Source organism: Schistocerca piceifrons, chromosome 2 (genome assembly GCF_021461385.2).
Source record: "Schistocerca piceifrons isolate TAMUIC-IGC-003096 chromosome 2, iqSchPice1.1, whole genome shotgun sequence".
NCBI classification, from domain to species: domain Eukaryota; kingdom Metazoa; phylum Arthropoda; class Insecta; order Orthoptera; family Acrididae; genus Schistocerca; species Schistocerca piceifrons.
In genome coordinates this window covers 174,129,682-174,155,454 of record NC_060139.1, presented here as the reverse complement: position 1 = coordinate 174,155,454, position 25,773 = coordinate 174,129,682, and the positions used below count along the sequence as shown (strand labels likewise).

Genomic DNA, 25,773 nt, shown 5'->3' with positions numbered 1-25,773 from the left:
CCAATACATACTTAGCAAATGCAAAGCATTGGAGGGTTCACTAGTTAAAAATATAAAATTACAAACAGTCACTGTGTTCCCTTCAGGCAGTAGGTCTAAGCTGTATGCCTAGTCTTTATAGGTGTAAATATTGGGAAGTACTTGAGTGAACAGTAGTCTTATATGGAAGTGAAACTTGAGCATCAAGCAGTGTGCAGATGAGGAGAATAGAAATTTTGAAATGTGGTTTCAGGAGAATACTAAAGATTAGGCAGGTAGATCGAGTAATTAGTCAAGATGCACTGGAGAGAAAAGAGTTGTATGGCACAATTTAACTAAAAGAAGAGATTGCTTACAAATCACTCATGTGACCCATCTCAGATATTGCTCAACTTTGCGTATCAGATAGGACTAACAGGGATAATGAACATATACAGAGAAGGGCAGCACGAATGCTCACAGGTTTGTTTGATCCATGGGAGAGTATCACAGAGATGCTGAAGAAACTGAACTGGCAAACTCTTGAAGATAGACATAAATAGTCTGTAGAAAGCCTACTTATAAAGTTTCAAGATCTTGCTTTAAATGATGACTCTAGGATGTAGAGATAAGATAAGACTAATTACAACGTGTACAGAATCATTTAAATGATCATTCTTCCTGTGTTCCACATGTGACTGGAACAAGGAGAAACCCTAGTAACTTGTACAGTAGGATATACCTTCTGCCATGCACTTAGAGTGGTTTGCAGCATGTAGATATACCACGGCCATTCAATATATAATGCCCCATGTTTTTTTAAGAACACAGTTATTGTTAAGAGTCTGAATTTGGTGACAATATACTGGTGGTCCATCTGAAGTTTCAGGTGAGATTATCTTGAAAACTATACATTGGGTAAAAATAGTGGGTAAAACAAGTTCGTAAGCTCAGAGGGGGACATCAAATGAAACTACACCTGACCCCCAGTCCCCACCCCCTTGGGTGGGGCAGGGGGCAACTTCTAAATCTTAAATGGAAACCCCCATTTTTATTGCAGATTCGGATTCTCCATAAAAAAGTAATCAAGTTTTGCCTGAAACATTTTTTTAAACCATTGACAGGTGGCACTGAAACCGAGAAACATTAAAATTGGGGAAGAACTCTTATTTATTTAGAATGATCCGAGAAGGACGCATCAAATTGATACAAAATGTGCACCAATTCTTTCATTACACCAAATTAAGCTTTTTTATCCTACCCGACACAGTTTTTGATGGAGGGAGGCGGAATGGTATCAAAATCTCATTAGGGAACTCTTCACCATTGCATTATTCACCCGACTTGGTGCTACCATGGCCAAACTGCGAACTGTGGCTCAGTATAAAGGTCAGTGCAATGCGATCAGACGTCACTTCACTTTCAGATTGTGAACCGTAAACATCAACTCACGAAAGTAAATTATTCTTTAGTGAAACATGGTTCACTATCCTCCTACAGAGATTGTTGATATGATGTTAATTTTAGGTGAATGCCATACCAATTACGCTGTAGCTGCGCAATTGTATGTGGATTGTTTCCCAAACAGATGACATCCAAGCAAAAACATTATTCAAAATTGCACTCAATGAGCTTGAAATGGTTACAAGCACCATCCACCTTGTCACTGCGAATACAATGTAAATGACGCTTGGACCCTTACCGTTCTCGCCTGTGTTCAACTGGATCCCAAAATTAGTAGTTGTGTGATTCAGAGACAAACTGGAATACCGAAATCACTGTTTTGAGTATTTTGAAGGCACATAAATATCATGCGTATCATATCATTCTGACGCAGGCATTAATGCTGAAAGATATGCAAATACGCGTGCATTACTGCCAGTGGGCCTTGGAAATGATAAGAGGTGACAATGGTTTTTTTAGATACATTATGTTCACCAATGAAGCCACATTCAAAAACAATGGCAAATTAAATTGTCATTATTGGTCCCCTGTCAATCCACACTGGCACAGATCCATTGACAATGAACACAAATGGTCGTTAATGGTCTGGTGTGGAATTTGGAATGGTTACTTGATAGGACCATATTTTTTTGATCGAAATGTTTCAGGGGAATCTTATTTACAACTTCTCTGCGATGATTTGTTGGAACTGATGGAAGATGTTGATCTAGAAACTAGGCAACGAATGTGGTTCCAACAGGATGGAGCAGCTCCCCATTATGCTAAAATGTGCGGAACGTTTTAAATTTATGATACCCTGGTCGGTGTATAGGACGAGGTGGACCAATTCAGTGGCCTCCACATTCACCAGACCTAACATCTCCTAATTTTTTCTTGTGGGGCTATTTAAAAAAATATTGTTTATGAAAGACAGCCCACAACCCGAAACGATATGGACCAACATATTCGAAGAGCGTGTGCAGCCATACGACGGGATGTGCTGCTCAAAACTGTGGACAACTTTCGCAGACGATTGACTGTATGCATTGAAGCAAATGGGGATAATTTTGAACAATTTCTTCGTGACAAATTTCATTAATTATCCATGCCAAATTGTGAGAGGCAAGGGGCTCACACTAATGAAGCATCCCATGGGACCGTCATTCTGCTACGTCCGTGTCGTTGTTCCTGGGTAACGCTAAAAGTAGGATACAGTACATTTTGTACCAAAAATAGCTTTATTTGGCATAATGAAAGAATTGGTGCACATTTTTTATCGATTTGATGCGTCTTTCTCGAATAATTCTAAATAAATCAGAGTTCTTCCCCAATTTTACTGTTTTATTGATTTCAGCGCCATCTGTCAATGGTTTAAAAAATGTTTCAGACAAAACTTGATTACTTTTTTATGGAGAATCTGAATCTGCAATAAAAAATGGGTGTGTCCGTTTAAGATTTAAAAGTTGCCCCCCACCCCACCCAAGGGGGTGGGGGCTGGGGGTCACGTGTAGTTTCATTTGATGTCCCCCTTATCCACTATTTTTACCCAATGTATAGCTTTCGAGATAACCTCATCCGAAACTTCAGATGGACCACCCTGTACGTCAACATGTCTTGTCCATGTCCTATTTTTCTATGTAATCTCCATCACTTTTTATAGCCATATGTCAACATTGTGGAAGAGCATGTATTCTCTCCTGGTAAAAGCTCTTGTCCTGTAGGCATAGCCATGTTTGCACTGCAAGATTGACGCTCTCGTGATCTTCAAAGTGTGTTCCCTGTAAGGAATCTTTAAGCGGTCATCACGAATAATGGCATCTGCAAGATTTAGCATGTCTGGAGCTGTGGCTGTTATAGGACATCCCGAGCGTGGCTGATCATGGAGCTCTGTTTCTGCATTTCCTGAGGCTGTAACTTTCTTTACCCATCAACCAACTGTACTCCTATCAACTGCAGCATCACAATAAATTGCACACAAAAAACTTATTGATGTTCACCACATTTTCTTTTTCTGCACACAAGGCTTCAATAACAGCACACTGCTTGTAACATGAGTTATATGTAGACACCATTTTGATGTTGTACTACTGCTCTGCCATATGCCAGAATGGTTCGAAACTTCACCGGTGCACAGAACAGACATCAGATGTGAAACCCCAACAAGGATGTTTGTCTGTGTTTATTAACAGCTTTTTTTTAAAAAAAAATGTGGGGCATTACTTATTGACCGACTCTCATAGTTGTAGAAGAAGAGGAAGGTTGGTAGAACATATCCTAAGGCATCCAGAAATAATCAGTTTAGTAACAGAGGGAAATGTGTGTTTGGGGGGGGGGGGGGGGGGAGGGGGTGGCGCCTAAGGGAGTCGAGGCTTGAATATAGTAAACAGGTTCAAGTAGATGTACATTGCAGTAGTTACGTAGGGATAAAGAGAGTTGCACAGTACAGACTAGGATCGAGAGCTGCATCAAACCAGTCTACTAAATCGGAAGAGAAGAGGAAGGAGGGGGCAGCTGGTGGAGGAATAAACTTGTGTAAGGTGTTGCTGTTCTGATGAAATTAATTTGCACACAACAGGAATGAATATACTTGTACAAACAAATAGAAAAAAAAGGGAGCACACACTTTTAAATTATAAGCATATAGTCATATTTCCAAAATAATTTGTGATGTGAATAGGATGAAACATACCACAACATTAAGATTTAATGTGCAGATGATACGTGAAACATGACACTAGTTAACTAACTAACTTTACAAAAAGCTCAGAAAGAGAACATTGCTTTTCAAGAGCTAGTTGGTTCATGAAATAATGTAGTGGGCCTAATAAGAGTTGAGAGGACATGAGTATGCAACTGTGACCAGCGAGGATCACCACATGTGGAAAAAACTGCTCACATGTTGATGCAGCTGCCCATGATCTTATAGTGGTAGCAATGATTGAAGTGGGCTGAGTGCGATTGAGCAACTGCCTTTCCATCAACAAGATTCTGGTGGCTTGTAATTTCATCATTCAGATTAGTCCTTTTAATGGCTCTTTCACTACCTGACTCTGGCTACCAATTCAAGTGGAGGTGAGCTGAAGGAACAACTCCCAACCACAATATTGTGGAAGCCAAGGGCAGGCACCCATCACAGTTGGCTAAGATGCAACCACAGTGCAGAAAGCTGCAAGTGCACCTTGTGTGTAACCTAGTTCAGGAAATGTGATATTCCTGCACCTAACAGCCAAAATTGTCACCTTGCTACTTGTGCCCAGACTTTCAAAGCAGTCTTCCTGCATATATTGGTAACATAGTTGGTGACACAAATAAATATGTCATCAATATCAGGCGGCGTCATTGGACAAAGTAGAATTGAGAAGCAATTTCATGGGATGACAAAGTGTTATGGCAATAATGACTATTACGTTTAGCGATAGAAGGAATTGGCTGATTAAAGTTTGGTACTCCAAGGATAGGTGATTTTTATTTAACTATTGCACTTGAATGGATTCACTACACATCACCCAGTCATTTCTCCTAGTGGCAGTTTCATCTTTGGATATTCAAGCTATAATTTTATAAAGAGAGGCAGTCTTTTGCACCCATTTCAGGAAAGGATTTCTACAAACACAGTCTCCATTGTTAAAAATCCAGCCAGCCACCCATGATGGTTTCAGTTTTATTCTGCTTTTTATACAGCCTTTAAGCAATTTTGCAGGTATATTTGATACAAATAACAGTATACAAATTACCATTTGCACTAATATACACTCCTGGAAATTGAAATAAGAACACTGTGAATTCATTGTCCCACGAAGGGGAAACTTTATTGACACATTCCTGGGGTCAGATACATCACATGATCACACTGACAGAACCACAGGCACATAGACACAGGCAACAGAGCATGCACAATGTCGGCACTAGTACAGTGTATATCCACCTTTCGCAGCAATGCAGGCTGCTATTCTCCCATGGAGACGATCTTAGAGATGCTGGATGTAGTCCTGTGGAACGGCTTGCCATGCCATTTCCACCTGGCGCCTCAGTTGGACCAGCATTCGTGCTGGACGTGCTGACCGCGTGAGACGACGCTTCATCCAGTCCCAAACATGCTCAATGGGGGACAGATCCGGAGATCTTGCTGGCCAGGGTAGTTGACTTACACCTTCTAGAGCACGTTGGGTGGCACGGGATACATGCAGACGTGCATTGTCCTGTTGGAACAGCAAGTTCCCTTGCCGGTCTTGGAATGGTAGAACGATGGGTTCAATGACGGTTTGGATGTACCGTGCACTATTCAGTGTCCCCTCGACGATCACCAGTGGTGTACGGCCAGTGTAGGAGATCGCTCCCCACACCATGATGCCGGGTGTTGGCCCTGTGTGCCTCGGTCGTATGCAGTCCTGATTGTGGCGCTCACCTGCACGGCACCAAACACGCATACGACCATCATTGGCACCAAGGCAGAAGCGACTCTCATCGCTGAAGACGACACGTCTCCATTCATCCCTCCATTCACGCCTGTTGCGACACCACTGGAGGCGGGCTGCACGATGTTGGGGCGTGAGCGGAAGACGGCCTAACGGTGTGCGGGACCGTAGCCCAGCTTCATGGAGACGGTTGCGAATGGTCCTCGCCGATACCCCAGGAGCAACAGTGTCCCTAATTTGCTGGGAAGTGGCGGTGCGGTCCCCTACGGCACTGCGTAGGATCCTGTGGTCTTGGCGTGCATCCGTGCGTCGCTGCGGTCCGGTCCCAGGTCGACGGGCACGTGCACCTTCCGCCGACCACTGGCGACAACATCGATGTACTGTGGAGACCTCACGCCCCACGTGTTGAGCAATTCGGCGGTACGTCCACCCGGCCTCCCGCATGCCCACTATACGCCCTCGCTCAAAGTCCGTCAACTGCACATACGGTTCACGTCCACGCTGTCGCGGCATGCTACCAGTGTTAAAGACTGCGATGGAGCTCCGTATGCCACGGCAAACTGGCTGACACTGACGGCGGTGGTGCACAAATGCTGCGCAGCTAGTGCCATTCGACGGCCAACACCGCGGTTCCTGGTGTGTCCGCTGTGCCGTGCGTGTGATCATTGCTTGTACAGCCCTCTCGCAGTGTCCGGAGCAAGTATGGTGGGTCTGACACACCGGTGTCAGTGTGTTCTTTTTTCCATTTCCAGGAGTGTATATGTTTATTTCGAAGCCCAGTTCTTGTGGATTATTTGTCTTGTCTGCTAGTTGTAAATAATATTTTTGTGTTAGTGGTGTTTGTTTTATAATTTCAAAGGCTATTATATGTGTACTATTAAATCAATTGTGTATTGTTATTACTAATGTGTAATTTTTTTAATTTAGGTCATCTCCACCTGGGAGGTTTGAGAACAGCTTTGTATAATTACTTATTTGCGAAATCGCACAATGGACAGTTTGTACTTAGGATAGAAGATACTGACCAAAGTAGGCTTGTGCCAGAGGCAGCAGAAAAACTAGAAAAAGACCTTAATTGGGCTGGTATTGAGCCAGATGAAAGTCCATTACAGGGTGGTCCATATGGCCCGTATAAGCAATCAGAGAGACTGAATTTGTATAGGTAAGTTCTTCTTCATCCAAAATGTCAATTTTTGATCTATTGTTTATCATATTACTCTTCTGTCGCATAATACAGAATATTAATTACTTTAGTAAGTAAATTTGTTAACCAGGTAATTTTTGTAGGAAATAAACTAGTAATATCAGGACATATTATCATTGAAGGAGTAACTTTAAAGACAGTGACTCGGTTACTTATCTGATTACTATGCGTGATCAATTTGTCTCAGGTTTATACAACGGAAATAAAATTATGCATTCTGGTTACAGCTTTTTGTTTATTGTACCAAGCAAAAAGTATCCCAATCACACAGTAGCTCCAAACATTTTAAGTAACAAACTACTTGGCTGTATAAGAATTGAGCAACATACTGAGTGAGAGAGAAATCAGTACTGAGTCATGCGGCCATACCTACAATAATCTTTGTAACTTTGTTATAACTTTATTTACAATTAGATTTCTTGTGCCAGATTACTTGACTTTTTTTAACTAACAAAATTATAGTTATGATGTTCTGTTAATGGTTCTTTATACTTAACAAAATTATTTCTTCAGTTATTAAGGGCTTTAACATTTGCCCACATAAATTTGAACTTTTAATACTGTAGCATATTAATTTTACAGTAAGTATAGTTCATCACAAAACATAGTTTAAATGAAGTAAAACTCTGAAAAATAAAATTTAAGTAAAACTAAAAGACTATGCAAATTAGCTTCATGTATTGTATTCTGTGATATTTTCTCTCTCTCACTCTCAAGCACTCGCTCGCTCACTCACTCTCTCATTCAATCCTCTTTCCCACTCTGTTTCCTTCCTGTGATTGTTTTCCGATAAGTATTTTAGCGAAGGAAAGGTTTATGAAGTGTGAATGTTGAACCATTCACAGTTTCTCAATCAACAGGAGAAGAAGATGATGATGATAGAATAGTAAAGTCAGATTTAGTCGTAGAAATGAGAGAGTAGAAATTGCAACAAAGGTTTGTTGTTTAGAGTACATAAATTGTGATTGCCAGAAAAGTGAAACACAGTTGGGGTGTGGGAGGGGAGGGGGAGGGTATAGGAAAGGACAAACTAAGAGTTAGAAAGGCAGAGAATGATGTGATCAAACTTGAAAATATTTAAATGTGCATTTGTAAGTCAGTAAGTATGTCCTCCGACATTGTAACTTCTTCCATTCTCTGAAAGACACTTTCTTATGCATTGTCTACTGTCATTTGTCAAATATCTAAGACTGCAAAATTGTCTCATGTAACAGGTATAGATTCTTCTTAGCTTCCCATGGTTTACATCTGTGTTACTTTTATTTAATATTGTAATGGTAGGCTGAGGGTGGAGTACAGTGCCAAGAGAAAAGACAGCCACCATGCTATAGAAGGGGCAGTGAACAGAGTTAAAGTTAAGAATAGAAGGAATGTGATTACTTGAATGTTTTATGTGGTAATTTTGGTAGCACTTGCTCTGAGCTGTGACAGGAAGGCAAGGAATGTTCGTTTTAAATATCCTGTAAGTGAATAACATGCGACAGTGTCTTTTGCAGCAACGAAAAGAAGCTAATCTTCCATGTCTTAATCACAATGAGCAATATATTTGAGGCGAAAAAGATTGCACCCCAAAACTTATGAAAAATGTCTGTTTTTCTTTTCTTTCTTTCTTTCCATGACAGGTTGCAGCATGTTGGGCATTTTGAGACAGGTGGGTGGACTCTCAGCTTTGCAGCACAACATTGGTCACTTTGCTCCTAGCATTGATGGCATCAGGATCATTTAGTGCACCTCTGTTTTGAGATCACATCATAGTGGATACTTTTGAACAATGTTGGGCAATGAAGTTTTCGTAAAACTCAACAAAAATGCTGCAGAAAACCGTGAACTTCTTAAATAAGCTTCTGGGGAGTCTGCTCTTTTATATGTGCAAGTTATTGGCTCGGGGAAGTTTTACAGGAGCCAGGAAGGGTTGGATGATGATCTCTGCCCTTGATGACCATCAACAAGCCAATCTGATGAAAATGCAACTCACATATGTGGGTTGTTGAATGCTGACTTAAAATTAGTGCTCGGCTGCTTGCTGACCTGATGAATATTCCAAAATGGTTTTGGTCTTATGTAAAATCAGTAGTGATTCGAAATCATCTATTTATTCAGTCTGTCGACCATACAGACACAGAAAACGAAGATTGCAGAGAGAAGGACGAAATACTGAAGTTGTTTCACTGCAGAAGATCGTAATATGTTATCTTCTTTCAGTCATCATATGCATGCCAAAATGGTGGACATTGAGATAGTTGATCGCAGAATAGAAAAGCAACTGCATTCATTTAGTAGTGGAAAGGCATTACAACTAGATGAGATACCTACAAGATTCTACAAAGATTATGCAAAACAACTGGGTTTGCTTCTAGCAGCATTTTATCATAGTTCACTGGAGCAATTAAGGGTACCTACCAGCTAGAAAAAAAATCACAGGTCACTCCCACTTTCAAGGAAAGGTGCACATAATTGTAGCCTTACATTGTCAATGTCAATTTCTTGTAGAATTATGGAACATGTGTCCGCCTCCGTAGCATAGCAGTAGTGTTACCACCTACCACACAGGGGGCCAGGGTTCGATTCCAGCAGTGGACTGGGTGTTGCGTGTCCTTCATCATTATTTTCATCATCATTGACTCACAAGTCACCGATGTGGCATCACCTACAAAGGACTTGCAATACAGCGGCCGAACCACCCCGAATGGGGCCTCCCGGCCAACAATGCCATACAATCATTTCATATTTTTTTTTATGGAACATGTTAATGCTCAAGAATTTATAACATTTTTGGAGAATGAAAATCTCCTATGTAAAAATCCACAAGGTTTCTACAGATATCTTGTGAAACTCAGCGCCCTATGTCTCTCCATGAGATCTCTAGCACAGATTGATGGTGTGTTCCCTGATGTGAGGAAGGCATTTGAACTGTTCCACAATGCTGCTTACCAACTATTTGACCAGATTTGCAACTGGATTCAACGCTTCTGTAGAGATAGAACTCAACACATCACTCGTAACGGAACTAAGTTGACAGTTGTCAAGGTAATTTCTGTAGTACCCGACAGAAGTGTGGTAGGACTGTTTACAGTGGATATGAATGACCTAGTAAAAGCATCAGAAGCACTTTAAGACCGTTCACATGTGGTGCAGTTGTCTAAAAGACAGTAACAACACCGGAAGATAGGTAGAATGACCTACAGAGGATTGATGAATGCCACTTGACCCTGTGCATAAATAAATGTAACATATTGCACATACGTAGGAAAAGAAATCCACTGTTGTACAGCTACATTATTGATGACAAATTGCTGGCAGCAGTATCTACCAAAAAATATGTAGGAATAACTATCCAGAGTGACCTCAGCTGGAATGACTGCATAAAACAAATAGTAGGAAAAACAGATGCCACACAGGTTCCTAGGAAAAAAGAAGTGGCTTACAAGGCACTTGTTCGTCTGGTTCTTGAGTATTGTTCATCATTCTAGAACCCTTACTGGGTGGGACTGATAGAAGAGATGGAGAAGATCCAATGAAGAGTGGTGCATTTTATCACGAGATCATTTAGTCAACATGAAAGTGTTAGAGAAATGCTTAACAGACGCTAGTGGCAGATGCTACAAGAGAGGTATTATGCATCACAGAGAGGTTTGCTATTGACTCAAACAACATATTATTTCCTCCCACATACATTTCACTAAATGACATCATCGAGACATTAGAGCTAATACAGAGGCTTACCAACAATCATTCTTCCCATGCGCCATTCGCGAGTGGCACAGGGAAGATGGGATCAGATAGTGGTTCCAGAAGTACCCTCTGCCACACACTGTCAGGTGGACAGCTGAGTACTGATGTAGATGTAGAGAAACTGCTGTGCATTGCAACATTACAGAAGAATTAAATACGCAAAAGGTATGAACTGAGCTGATCCCGAAACTGTTGACGGATGAGCAAAAGGCCAATCAAGGTTTGATCACAAGGGAAGTGACGCAGCATGCAGAAACTTAACTAGGTTATTGGAACAACATCATTGATGGTGATGAAACATGAACATTCCAATCTGACCCAAAGACGAAGTGCCAGAGTGCCAAATGGCACACCCTGAAACAGAAGGAGTCGGGGATGAGTAAATCCGAGTTGAGGATAATTTAGTTACTTAGTTAGTTACGTGTTCAATTGATCAATCTCACGGCAACCATTATGATGTGGAATGTGTCAAGCGCACAAGAAATGCACACATGAATCAAGGTTTTTTTTTAAGCTTAAATTTTTATTACCTACCCCATTCCCTTAAATGGCACAAAATTCATATATTGTACCTTTAGATTTATTTATTCCTATTCAAGAATTCACCTGTGGCGTAGAAGGAGTTTTCAAGGAGATAAGATTTCAGTTTATTTTTGAACCTATTACTGCTGTCTGTCAGACATTTCATTTCATATTCTAATTTATCAAAAAGTTTTACAGCAGCATATTTTACCCCTTTCTGTGCCAAAGGTCAGTGAAGTAGAAGATATTGTAAGTTGTCCTTTCTTCTAGTGTTATAATTGTGAATGTCACAGTTGTTTTTAAACTGGGCCCCATTGTTGAGAGCAAATTTCATCACTGAGTAAATGTGTGGTGAGGCTGTTATAAGAACTCCTAACCTTTTAAACAGATGCCTACAAGACGTGCGACTATCAGCCCCACACCACTTAAGGAGATCCAAAATATGAATTTTCCAGTTAAGATTCTCATCTCTATGTACACCCAAAAACTTAGTATGCTCTGCTCTGGCTACTGACGTCTGGTGATGTATTATAGGTATTGAAGGAACTGTACTCCTTGCAGCAGAAAATTCAAAGTTCAGAGCAAACCCATTTGCAGAAAACCAATTAATAACTTTTCCAAAAACATTATTTGTATCATTTTCTATTGGATTTTCTTTTACTGGATTAATAATGATGCTTGTATCATCAGCAAGCAGTGTTAGTTTGCCTTTGTTTCAGCTAAGAAGGCAGGTCATTCCCATATATCAAGAACAGAAGGGGACCCTATTTAACACCTAATGTATTTTTACCCCAGTTAGATGAAGTGGCAAACTTCCTTAAATCACTTAAAACGTATAAAGAAACTTTTTGCTTCCGGTTCTGTAGATATGACTTAAACCACTCATATGCTGTTCCATTTATACCATAGAATTGTATTTTCTGTAATATAATGTCATGGTTCACACAATCAAATGCTTTGCGTAAGTCACAGAAAATTCCTGTTGGTGACATTTACTATTTTTGTACTCTATTATGTGGGCAGTGAAATTGTATATTGCTGTCTCAGTGGAACAGCATTTTTGAAATCTCAACTGTCATTTACTAAGTATCCCATTACTGTTGGGTTGCTAATCACTCTTGAGTACATTACTTTCTTGGCGATTTTTGAAAATGCTGTAAGCAAAGACACTGGCCAGTAATTATTGATATCTATGGTGTCCCCTTTATTGTAGAGAGACTTGACAGTGGCATATTTTAACCTGTCTGGGAAAATATTTTGAGTTAGTGATGCATTGCATACTTGGCTCAGAACATCAGCTGTAACTGCTCCACATTGTTTTAATATCTTGTTAGAGATGTCATCTGCTTCAACAGAACATTTGTTTTCAAAGATTTAATGATTTTCCTTATTTCAGAAGAGGTTGTTTGGTGAAAATTAATCTGACTAAGATTTCTCAATTAACTGACTCTTCCATGTATTGCTTGGCTTTTTCTTTTGAACTGTTCTCACCAACGTTTTCACCTACATTTAAGAAATTGTTGTTAAATACATTAGCTACTTGTGTACTGTTGGTTAAAATGGTCTCATTCTCTTCAATAGTAATAATACCTAACCCAGTGGTTACTTTTCCTGCCTCCCTTCTAACAGCATTCCATATTGATTTGATTTTATTGCCCGAGTTGTTAATTTCGTCTCTAACAAACGTATTTCTTGATTTTCTGACAACTTTTCTCAATATGTTGCAATAATTTTTGTAGTGTAAAATTACTTCTGGGTCTTTACTAAATCTTGCTGTCTCATACAATTTTCCTTTTTTTCTGAAGACACCTTAATACCTGTTATAATCCAAAGTACCTTTGAAAACTATTTGGTATTAGCTTTAGTATTTTTTATTTTTATTTATTATTTATTTATTTTTTTTGGTTGGTCAACAATGTTCAAAGAGAAATATAAATGGATCAAAAAATATGTTGCATCTATCATTAGCATTTGGCTCATTATACACATCTCGCCAATTAACATTTCTTAAACTTTCTCTGAAGTGCTCTACAGAGACTGGGTTGAGCAACCTTACCCTTTTACTTAATAGTTCCTGAACTGTACATCTTGCTACATTTTGTAAGTTAAGCAATTGTGCATCATGGTCTAGTAATCCATTTATCACAGGGAAAGTGTGTTAGCTTTACATCTTCTTGCTGTACAAATACATTATCTGTTAGAGTGCTACTGTCTTGAGCTATATGTGTAGGGAAATTGATCACTGATTCTAAGTTTTATGTCATTAATAACACTTCTAGTTCACTTTTCCTATTAGAATTGCTTAAAGTTTACATTTAAATCCCCACAGATTAATAACTTATTCTTTTTGTGTGACAAACAGCATAATAGGTAGTCAAACCTTTTTATGAATAGCTCCAAATCTCCTAATGGAGACCTGTGCACTGTTGCTAATATCAACACTACATTATCTAGCTGTAGTTCAAATGCACAAACTTCAAAGTGCTGATCGACACAAAATTTGCTTACTTCTACAGTTTTGTATTTATACCCTTGTTTAGTGTAAATAGCATCTCCTCCTCTATTCATGCTAGATCTTCAAGTATAAGATGCTAAATTATACCAATTCATACTGACACTTCCCATCCCCACAGTTACATGGTGTTCAGACAAAGTATTTCAATCTCATTTTTATTTTTGAGATCATATAAACACACTAACAGTTCTTCTACTTTATTTTTTATTCATCTGATATTTTGATGTAAATTGATACTACCTTTAGCTTTATCCCTATTTACTGTTCATGAAGCTTCTTTTATTGTATTTTTCTATTCTTCTTGATTGTTGTCTGCCTGGACTTTGGCTTTAACCTAAAAAAACCCTTATGCCTGGTCCCATTAACGGCAGGGATCGTCCCTTGTGTGACTGTAACCTCCCTTACAGTATCCGCTAACAGAGGAGGCAACTTATCTTTCCCCTTCCTATTTAGGTGCAGGCCATGTGAGATTTTGCTGATGTCTAGAGCATCCCGTTCAGCTCAGTGTTAACATACCTTACAGCAGTGTTTACCCAGGGCCGATCATGGCGTTCAAAGACCTCCACAAACCCCGCATTTGTGTGCCCGGTTTCTGCACCTATTTTATCCAGGTCACTCCTAATAATATATCTTGTATTCCTAGCCAGGCTGTTTCCTGCTCCCCCAACTATAATTACCTGATATTCCTTCTCAAAGCCTCTGCATAGATAACCTAAGTTTTCTGCCACCTTGTTAAGGCTAGCACTTGGTTAGACAAAACTTGTGACCTGGTACAGAAGCAGAATTCTTCTTTCCTATTCTGGTTTGATCCCGACCTCTCTCTTTTTCTTTAAGCTAATATTCTGCTTCAACCTACATTCAACTACATCTGGATGAGACCGTTCCTCAGTACTTCAGATAGCAAGCCAAACTGATTTGCTAACTGAATTTCAAAAGTTTTTTTTTCAACAGTTTTCCTTTTTCACACTTTGCTTGCTACTTTTTTGCAGTGCCCTGCCTCCTTTTCTCTCTTAGCCTACATAATTACAAATTCAGGTTTTCTAATTCAGCCTTAAATGCACCAATTTTTGCCTCCTGTTCAGCGATTTTTCTGTCCGTTCTACATAACCTACCCACATTTTCTCACCGCTACATTTGTCCCATTGAAACCATAACCTGCAGTCTTCACAGAACAACCCCTCCTTCAGGATTCTACAGCAACCGCCATGTTTGTCACACATGGTTTGATAGAAAAATTTACGCAAAAGCAGAGAATAACTTGGCACAAGAGCACTGAAGTTTTGTAACATGTAGTAATATGTCACTGAACACTAATGTCAGGAGACTTTTAAACATACTTTCAAAAGTTTTAATTAACTACCTAAACTCTATATGACAAACACGAATTAATTTAACTTTGAACCACTAAGTGTAGTCAAAAATAAAGGTCTAGACTTGAACAAATTTATGCCTAAAATGCAAACAAAACTAGTGACTACAGGCCTTTACAAAATACTTTCTTTTCGATCTAAATATGCTCAGAAAAGCAAAACCTTCAATAGATAGCCTAGAGAAGAAGTAAATGCACTAGTCTAAAATGTAATATTAGCTAATATCTTTCTTATTTCAATATTAACCACTTTACTTAGCGAGAGCTTCATGGATGTGCATCTACCAGGGCTATTCCTCACAAGTGTTGATTGTCTTTCTCGACACCATGGATGTGGCTCACAAAGAGTTTGTGCTTCAGTGACAGGCTTTTAACACTGCCTACTATGTGGACGTTCTGGGAAGATTGTGAAAACCGTCCTCGTATGAAAAAACATTGCTGCTACCTGACTGCTGCATCACTTCCTGGCAAAGCATAACATGGCATCAGAGCAGGCTACAGTGCTGATCTCCTTCCAGCTGACTTCTTTTTGTTCCTCAAGGTCAAGAATGTACTCAAAGGATGCTGTTTTGAGGCTAAGTGGCTGTGGCAGCTTTAAAGGAGATTCCCATCAAGGCCATCGAGGAGGTGCACCAGGCCTGGGAAATGGAAAAAAAATGTGTAGATGCTCATGGAGAATAGTTTGAAGAGTATTAACTCTTTATGTAGCCCAGTGTTTGGACACATTTGTGTGTGTGTGTGTGTGTGTGTGTGTGTGTGTGTGTGTGTGTGTGTGTGTGTGTGTGTGTGTGTGTGTGTTTTTTTTGATGGAAAAAGAGCTAATGCTCGAAAACTAGTGTGAGTGCTGTTTTTTGTTCTGTGTTTCAGTGATCCACACATCACTCTGCTCCTTATTTTATGTATTATTCCATCCAAGAATATCCATTATTGTTATTATTAATACAAAACATTTGAAAAATATATTTCATGACTCTTGGTGCACACCTTGTATTTTGTTCAGATGACTTACAGGAATGTAGTCCGGTGACATCATCTACAACAGTGGTTTCCAGCCCATGGGTGATTACCCACTGAGTGTTGAAATGAAATTTTCTGTGGGGTCAAAACGAAAGGGTTCAATTTTGTTTCGGTCATGCAACTGAATTATATTTAAAAGACCATTACTATCATCACTTCCTGTAAGATTGTAATACTGACTACACAAGTCACAAAAAAAGAAAAAAATAATTATTCTCTCTCTCTCTCTCTCTCTAGCATTAACATGTGACAGTGTGGTGTGGAGGCTACAGCTTGTGAAACAAATATATAAGCATCATCTTCCTCATATAGTCCACTCACAACCCATATGCTATGTACTTTGTACCACCCATCGATGACAGTAAAACTGTGGCATATGCATCATAAATGCTTAAATAGCTCATGAGAAAACTCTCAGAGTTGTAGGTAGTTCCCGCAGTGGATCAGAAATTGCTTCATTATTCATTTCACAACAGATAAATGAAGTAATTGACAGCACAAAACAACAGTAATTATGTAATGGCTATTAAATTGCTGTAGGGCTTACACATTATTATTATTATTATTACTACTACTACTACTACTACTACTACTGGTGGCAATGGTTAGGCACAAAGTGTTGGCAGCGTGAGGTCTTCAAATTTCTTCCACTTCAGAAGTAAGGAGTCCAGTAATCAAGTGATTTAGAAGCAATAAGTATAATGCATGCATTTACTTACTTACTTACTCCTTGGCACTACAGACCTTATAGGGTCTTGGCTTCCTGGACAATCTCTGCCCACTCTTCTCTGTTAGCTGCCTTGGCTCTCCACCTTGTAATTTCCATTCTTCTCAAGTCCTCCTCCACGTTGTTGAGCCATGTGAGCCTTGGTCTGCCCCTCATAAGGTGTCCACCTGGTTTTCCTGTGAAAACTTTCGTGACTGTGCTGTTCTCCATCATACTTCCTACATGTTCCAAGCAATGTGGTCTATTACTTTCTATTTCTGGCATGATGTCTGATTTGTTATACAACTAAAATCCCCTATCATTCACTGGCCCACAGATTTTCTTCTTTTCCCATCTCTGCAACAGCTCTTCATCATTTTATGTCATTGTCCAAGTCTCTAAATCATACATAACCACATTTCTCACTACCTTATGACACACAGTCAGCTTCAGATTCGTACTATGGCTTCTTGCTTTAAATGCTTTAATCAGTGCAAAGTAACTCGTGTTACCAGCTGCAATCCTTGCATGTATTTCTTCTCTCACATCATTATTCTCAGTTACCAGAGACCCAAGAGATTTAAATCTATCATCCTTTCCCATTCAATGTTCGCGGCTTGTGGTCTAGTGGCTAGTGTTGCTGCCTCTGGATCATGGTGTCCTGGGTTCAATTCCTGGCCGGGTTGGGGATTTTCTCTTCCCAGGGACTGGGTGTTTGTGTTGTCTTCATCATTTCATCATCATCATTTGTGACTGTGGGTATATTGGACTGTATAAAAAAATTGGGACTTGCTTCTTTTTCCTTCACTATATCTTTTATGAGGTGTTAACATATACTTGGTCTTTGACTGTTTAATTTCCAGCCTCATCTCCACTCCACATCCTTGTAATTTTTCAAGCTTTTCTTCCAGTCCTGTTTCTTACTAGATAACGAATTAATATCATCTGCATATGCAGGATCCTGTATCACTCTCTTACACAGTGTTCCCCAGGGTTGCTGCTGTGTGTCTTTTTGCATTACCCATTCCAAGGCAACATTAAACAGAATAGTGGTGAGCACATCACCCTGGTGTAATCCTTGGTTAACATCAGACGCCTTTGATTAAGTGACCTCAACCTTTACTTTGACTACTGTTCTTCTCAGTCATTTGAACCAGTCTTGTCAGTTTGTTGGGTACTCCTGCCTCTTGTATTGCCCTCCAAAATTGATCCCTTTTGATACTATCATAAGCTTGTTTGAAATCAATTAGCAGCTGGTGGACATTGATCTTATAGTCATAACATTTTCAAGGATCTATTTGATAGTAAAAATCTGATCTGTAGTGGATCTGTTAGTTCTGAAACCACGCTGGTGGTCTTGTAGATGCTGATTTTTCCTAATATTTTATATACTATACAAAGCAGTGCAATTCCTCTATGATTCGCTCAGTCGGCTTTGTCATGTTTCTTATGTAGGGTAGAGTATTGCTGTATTCCATTGTTCTGGCATGTTTTCTTTCCACCATATTTCCTCTATAATCTCGTGCAAAACCCTTATTAGTTTTTCTCTGCCATATTTGATCATTTCTGTTGTAATATTGTCTTCTCCTGGAGCTGTATTGTTTTTAAGAGTATTGATACTAACTTTAACTTCTTCCAGTGTTCAATTATTAAAAAACAGTCTTAATCACATTTATTATTATTATTATGGTGGTATAGTAATAACAAATGCGATTAAGACTGTTTTTGAATAATTGATTAATCATGCTAATCGCTGCTTCATCTCCACAACCATGTTTTCCAAAAATCGTCCAGTGTTGGTTCCTCAACTGATTCCTGGTACTCTTCTCTGTTTACTTCCAGCTCCACCTCTTCTACCATACCAGCATCAACCTTACCTTTGTTTTCAGATTCTGTATTCAGTAGTTCACTAAAATCCCAGCTGTCTAAAATCTGATCTTTTCCCCCAATCAGATTTCTCCCCTTATCTTTACAGAAAGCTGTGCTGGGTTGGACTCCTTTCTTTATATCTTTCACCCTCATATAGAATTACCTTGTTACCTGAGCAGTCTTTCTCTCTTCTAACTCATTAATACACTGTTTTTCAATTGCTCTCTTTTCCATCCTACATTCATTATCTGCTCCCCTTCACTTCTCTTCACTTGGTATTCTTCCACAGTACTTCCTGTTCTCCACTGCAGCATTCTTTTTCTTGCTTCATTCCTTTCTTATATCTTCCTCCTACAATCTTCATCAAACCAGAACTGGGTTCTCGATTGCTTCTTTCTACCCAGTGCAGTTTCAGCTGTCTTATGTATTATATCTTTGACTGTTTCTCATCTTTCATCAGTACCATCTCCTGTCAGTCTTCAGCTTCATTAAGTCTATTTGTCAAAATAGTTTTGTACTGTTGTACTGTATTTTCATCATTTCTTAATTTGGCATCATCAAACCTTGGCACAATAGTTCCTTGCCCTGTCTGTAATTGGCTACCATATGCCTGTATTTTATTCTTACCAAATAGTGACCACTATCTCCATCCACACCATGACAACTATCCACTTCTAATATATCTGAAGGATGTTGTCTATCTATGAGTATGTGATTGATCTGATTTTTTGTGACCCCATCTGAGGAGCACCAAACTTTCCTTACAGCCTTCCTTTGCATGCATGTGCTTTTAATAATCATATTATTGCCCATGACAAAATCAATTAGTCGGAGACCATTATCGTTAGAAGTTTCATGTAGAGTCTCCTTACCAGCTGTTTTCCTGTATGCAATTTCTCTTCCTACTTGAGCATTGAAGTCCCCCATAACCAATGTTATATCTTGCTTTGCCACCCTAGCTATTTTCTGTTCCAGTTGCTCATAGAATATATTTTTTTTTTTCCACTGGCTCTCCATCTTCTGTTGGAGCGTATGTACATATGAAAGATATTCTGAAAAAGCAGGCTTTCATTCATAGTACACAGATTCTTTAAAGTCCAATGTGGCAGACTTATGAACACTGTCAACCAAAAAAATCTGTGCCTTTGTATCCTCTGTTTCCAAAGCAGTAGAACAATGTGTGTGTCCCAGATGGTAATATTCCACTTCCTTTTCATTTCACCTCTTGTTCTGCCACTATTGTCACAGTATAGTTCTTCATTTCCTATTTCAGATTCTTTAGTCCTCCAGTCTCATTCATTGTTCTCACATTCCATGTCACTTCATACCATTTCATATGCCATCTCCACTGTTTGTCCATTATGTCCATCTGGCTTTGTTTGTACTTTGGTTCCATAATGAGCTCTTCTTTCCAGTGTAGCGTTGTTAGTCCCATGCCCAACCATCCTCCTTTATCCAGGCTTGGGACTGGCACTGGGATTTCCATGGTATCTCCCATTGGCAGAGTTAGTGTACACATTTTCACTTGGTTAATTTTACATGCCGGGTCAGGACAAAGCAAGTGGTATTAGCGAGAGGAGTGCTGCAGAGGAAGCATGATTTGTAACAAGTGTCTGCCCCTCAATGCAGATAAAAAAAGAAAGAAAAAATAGTTGTTAGAAATAAACAATATCAACTCACTGACTCGTTAGTTCATGGTTTAATGAAACACCTACAAAAACTAAATATCATTTATCTTTCATTATTTTAAAAACAAAAATTTTCAAAAAAATCTTTCTTATTCTAAAGTTTAGTTAGGCACTGATGTTCATGATGGTGGCATTGGGTGGGGGGGGGGGGGGAGGGGGGGGGGGGACGGCGGTGTAGCCAGTTCATATCTCATTACACTTCGGGGTAATGGCCGTAGAAAGATTGGAAACCACTGTTCTACAGTCATCAACATTTCGACAGATGCACACCCTGTCATTTTCAGGCCACAAATGCACTGAGAAAGTGCAGTGCAAGGATATTTAAAACATTGGTATGCAGAGCATCTCTGGAAAGATAGCTAACACTTAGAAAACACACACACACACACACACACACACACACACACACACACACACACACACACACACACAGTAAATTGTAAAACACTGGCACTACCCCAAACATGATCGACAATACAGAATTTGTGCCTTCGAAATAACAGGGTGTACACCTGTCAAAAGATTGGCGGTTGTCGAAGATGTCACTTGGGTGCATTCCGGTAAGTTATTTGAACAATTTATACACCAGGAGAAACTCAGGTTTCACCTTGGATACTGTTCACACACCTGTCAGAAGTTATTGTGTAGAAGGATCAGTCCAATAATTTGTGTTGCCCTAATTTGAAAACATCTCTCCTATTTTTACTTTGTGCAGGGGCTCTTGACATACATTATGAGGATTTTCAGAACTTCAGCCATGTTTCATCATAAGAAGATAGCATTTCCGGATCAACCTTTCCATCACTCACAGAGTGCAATAGACAGTTGAAGTACTGACTTCAAGCAACACCGTCTGAATGCCAACTCCAGCATCTCAAGATGACTGGAGATGCTGGAGTTAGCAGACAGTGTGCATGAGGTGTGCTTATTTGTGTATATGAGTGGTGTGTGTGTGTGTGTGTGTGTGTGTGTGTGTGTGTGTGTGTGTGTGTGTGTGTGTGTCTTTTACTGATGAAGGCTGTGGCTGAAAGCGTTATGTAAGTGTTTTTTAGTTGTGCTTGTCTGCAACTCAAATGTGTCTTCTGTACAGTTAAGTAGCAATCTGTCTTTGCCTACATAGCTAATATATCCTGCACATAAATAGGTAAAGAGAGCAATTACTGTTCAATTACATTATTGGTGGAAACTCACTGAAAACAGTAACAATCCTAAAATACGTAGGAATAAATTAGAGCTTATATGAAAGTTTATAGATGGTTGTTACCCCCCCCGCCCCCCTCCTTATCATTTTCAAATGGAAGAGAGAAGGAAGAAATGACTGCGGATACGATAGGTAGCCTCCACCACACACTATCAGGTAGCTTGTGGAGTATAGGCACAGATATACTTCAGGCGTCTTAACACTATATGCCAGACTGGGAGTCGGATATGAACACCTCATTCTGCTATCATAACTCCTCTGAATGTCTCAGAGGAGAAGAGCCAGTGATAAACTGAAGTCTTTAGACAGACCATGGCATATATTCAGATGAACGCTGGAAGAGCACTCTCTGTAAAAGGCGGTTATCCAGTGACGGAAATAGGTCAGTAAAAAACTTCAGATGGGTTAGACAGTGTCTGTTTTAATTCACTGATGAGATACACTGTCCAGTCACATCAATGTGACCCTCTGTCAGAAGCCTGAATAACTGTCAGAAGCCTGAATAACCACCTTTTGCAGTGTGGACCTCTGCGAACATGTAGAAAGTAAGTTATTGAGGTTCTGGAAAGTACTGACAATGATGTTGACTCCAGTGCCTGGGCTAGCTGTGCTAGGTTTCTTGGTTGAGGATCCATGGCACGAACAGCCCAATCGAGGTGGTCCCACAGATTCTTGATTGGATTTGAATCTGGAAGGTGGTTGGTGAGGGGAGTACAGTAAAATCATCCTGGCGCTCTTTGAGCCATGCATGTACACGTTGATTCATTGTGCTTTCCAAAATGACAGGATGACCAGGGGAATGACATAAAATCATTCCCCAAACATAGTGCTCCCTCCTCGTTTGCTTTCAGACATTTCTTGCAGTACACATCAATGACTATTTGTCCTGTGAAGCATAAAACATGATTTCTTTGAAAAGGCCACCTGTTGCCACTCAGTGGATGTCCAGTTGCAATACTGGCATGCAAATTCCAGCCTTTGTCGCTGAAGAACAGCAGTTAGCATGGCTGCATGAACCAACTGCCTGCTGCAAATGCAATGTTTGCTGAATGGTCGTTGAGGAGACACTGTTGGTAGCCCCTTGGTTCATCTGGGTGGTCAGTTCCTCGACAGTTGCATGTTCATTCACTTTTACACGTGTCCGCAACTGCTGTTCACCCCTGGCATCAATGGCACATGGTGCAGCACAGTTGCCTTGGTGCCAGTTTTGGACATTGCTATGTTATACTTTAACCACAGCAGCATGAGAACAGTTTACAAACATAGCTGTCTTGGAAATACTTCCACCTTTGGCCTGAAAGCCAATCATCATGCCCTTTTAGACGTCAATAGACGTCAAATAAATCGCTTTGTTTCTGCATTGAAACAATGACTGCACTGTTTCCGACACCTCCTGACATGCTTTGTACACACTCCACTGCTAGTGCTATCACTGCCAACTGTGAGTGGTTGTTGCACATTGATGTCGGACATAGGCGGCAGTCATATTAATGTGAATGTATTGTGTGGAATCTGCATGGCAAGCACTTATAACCACTTCTACTTCCTATACTTCAAGTATTCAGGATGCAAATCACCATCAAACATTCCAGATTTAGATTTTCATTGCTTAAAGCAAATATGAGATGGTTCGTTTGAAAACAACACAGCTGATTACCTTGCGTTTCTTTCTCTAGTCCAAGCTTCTGTTCATCGTGTAGTGACTTGACTTGAAATTAAACTCAGTTGTTAATCAGCTGTTTGATGTGTGTTCCAAATCTATATTATCTGTTTTTCACCATTTAATTTTACAGGAAACATGCAGAATATTTATTATCTTCTGGGAAAGCATACCCATGCTTTTGCACTGAACGGCGCCTCGAATTACTGCGAAAAGAGGCGTTGAAAGCGAGGCAAGTTCCACGATATGACAATAAATGCCGTCATTTGTCAAACAGTGAGGTTGGTGAGAGACTAGAGCAAGGTACTCCTCACTGCATTCGGTTCAAGGTATTGCATCTGTCTGCAGTGAGACTGACAATGTCTTAAATTTGTCTACCACTTTTAAAATTATTGTAATTCATTTTAGCTGTCACCTACAGATCCTTTTTTAGATCTAATATATGGTGAAATTTCATATGATTTGACAAAATCTGAAGGTGATCCTGTAATTATGAAGGCCGATGGCTATCCCACATACCATTTTGCGAATGTTGTTGATGATCACTTTATGGAAATCTCTCATGTTTTGCGAGGTGTAGAATGGCAGATTTCAACAAGCAAACACATATTATTATACAAGTAAGTATATCTGAAGCATGTGTAGATTTTTCTAGTAATAATTTTGTATTTATCAAATTGCATGGACACTATTCTTATGCAAGTGGCAGTTTTTCAATCATGGATTAATGAAATTTTTCCTCCGTTTCTTATTTTTGATTTCATGGTACAGAGCATTTGGTTGGCGGCCACCACTGTATGGTCATCTTCCTCTGATTATGAATAAGGATGGTACAAAACTGTCTAAGCGCCAAGGTGACATAACTGTAGAGTATTTCCAGAAAGCTAATGTCTTTCCATTAGCATTAATTAACTACATTACAAGTGCAGGTGGTGGATTTGAAAGAAATATGGATAAAGTGAAACCACAGATATACTTGATGCAAGACCTGATAAATCAGGTAAGCTGCTTGCAAGTTGTGATAGTACGTCTACTAGACCAAATGTACACTGATGAGCCAAAATATTATGACCACTGTCCACCACGACATTGAATGCCACTTGGTGGTATTGTAGGCACATGATATTGTCAGGAAAATATAAAGTAGAGCAGAGGTGAATGAGGAATCATTCTAGTGACAGTATAGACTGCAAATGGGGAAATGCACTGACATATGTGACTTTAACATTTAAAGGTGGGTTATTGCTCAGCATCTGGGAATGAGCATCTTGGAAACAGCATAGCTGGTCAGCTATTCATGTGCTACTGTCGTGAGCCTCTATGGAAAGTGAAACCACGAGTAGGCAACTGTTGGGTGTGCAAGTCTCATCACAGAACATAGAGGTTGGAGGTTTCCCACTCTGTAAACTAGAATACACTGCAATCTGTGGCAGATCTAGTGTCAGACAAAAGTGTTTGGGAGCACGCTATTCACTGCACACTGTTGAACGTGGGGCTCTGAAATAGACAATCCCTGCGTGTTTCCATGTTGACCCCATGACATCGTCAGTTACCACTTGGGGGAATCACAGTACTTGTTACACTTGGTGAATAGTCTTGTCCAGATACACTGACATCCAGGGAAACAACTGCTCCAAACATCTGCTGCATCACTGATGCAGGTCAGTGGGGCAGTGCTGTACTTGTCAAATCCATGCCGTGTAGAATTGCTGCTGTATTGTGGATCAACATGCTATTAAGCAGATGGTCTAATGTTTTGACTCATCAGTGTATACTACTAAGTTATTTAGATTTGGAATAGGAAGAGGGAAAGAAAAGAATAGGAAGAATGAATTGAATGAAAATGAAGCAAAGAGTATCCTATTCATTGTAATCTGAGGCTGATGCAACTGAAAAGAATAATTAAATATAGAATGTGTAGTTGTCACATTATTTGTCACAATGATTTGAAATACAGGATTCCGTAATTTTAGAATCAAGTCTAAGAAATATCTCTTTATTGAATTGGCAAATTATTAGAATTTTAATTCATAGTTATGCCAGAAGTTATATGGACTGAAAGTGCAACACATCCGATCAAATTTAGTATTTACACTATAAAATTTTCACTGAAAGTAGAGTGGCTATGATAGGAACTCCTAAAAACATTGTCAGAAATTGGGGTAGTTGTTTCCATAATAACAAACTAATAATTTTTCACCTATGGATAATGGAAGATCAAAGACTTGTAGATGGTTGAGATTTGATTGCCAGAGCAAATACTGCTCCGAAGAATTTGTCAATGAAGTATTTTGATTTTAGTGATCGACAGTGATCTTAGAGCAAGTTGTTTTCTAAAAGCTTACACTACTGCTGAAGAAAATGTCATTTTATAGAAGCCTTGTGTTAAACACCATCTTAGGAGTATTTTTGTAAATGCTGTGCATTAAACTTGCACTAACTGTCAGTATAAGATACATCAAAAGATGTAATGC

The 25,773-nt window shown here is 39.5% G+C and overlaps 1 protein-coding gene across 1 annotated transcript in view; it reads left to right on the top strand.

Annotated features, from left to right (window-relative positions):
* LOC124776680 (probable glutamate--tRNA ligase, mitochondrial) overlaps positions 1-25,773 on the top strand; it is an 89,007-nt gene that overhangs the window by 15,109 nt on the left and 48,125 nt on the right. The window contains exons 2-5 of the mRNA XM_047251783.1: positions 6,744-6,978; positions 23,433-23,628; positions 23,708-23,919; positions 24,071-24,299. Coding sequence (XP_047107739.1) covers positions 6,744-6,978; positions 23,433-23,628; positions 23,708-23,919; positions 24,071-24,299 — 872 coding nt within the window. The remainder of the gene's footprint in view (positions 1-6,743; positions 6,979-23,432; positions 23,629-23,707; positions 23,920-24,070; positions 24,300-25,773) is intronic.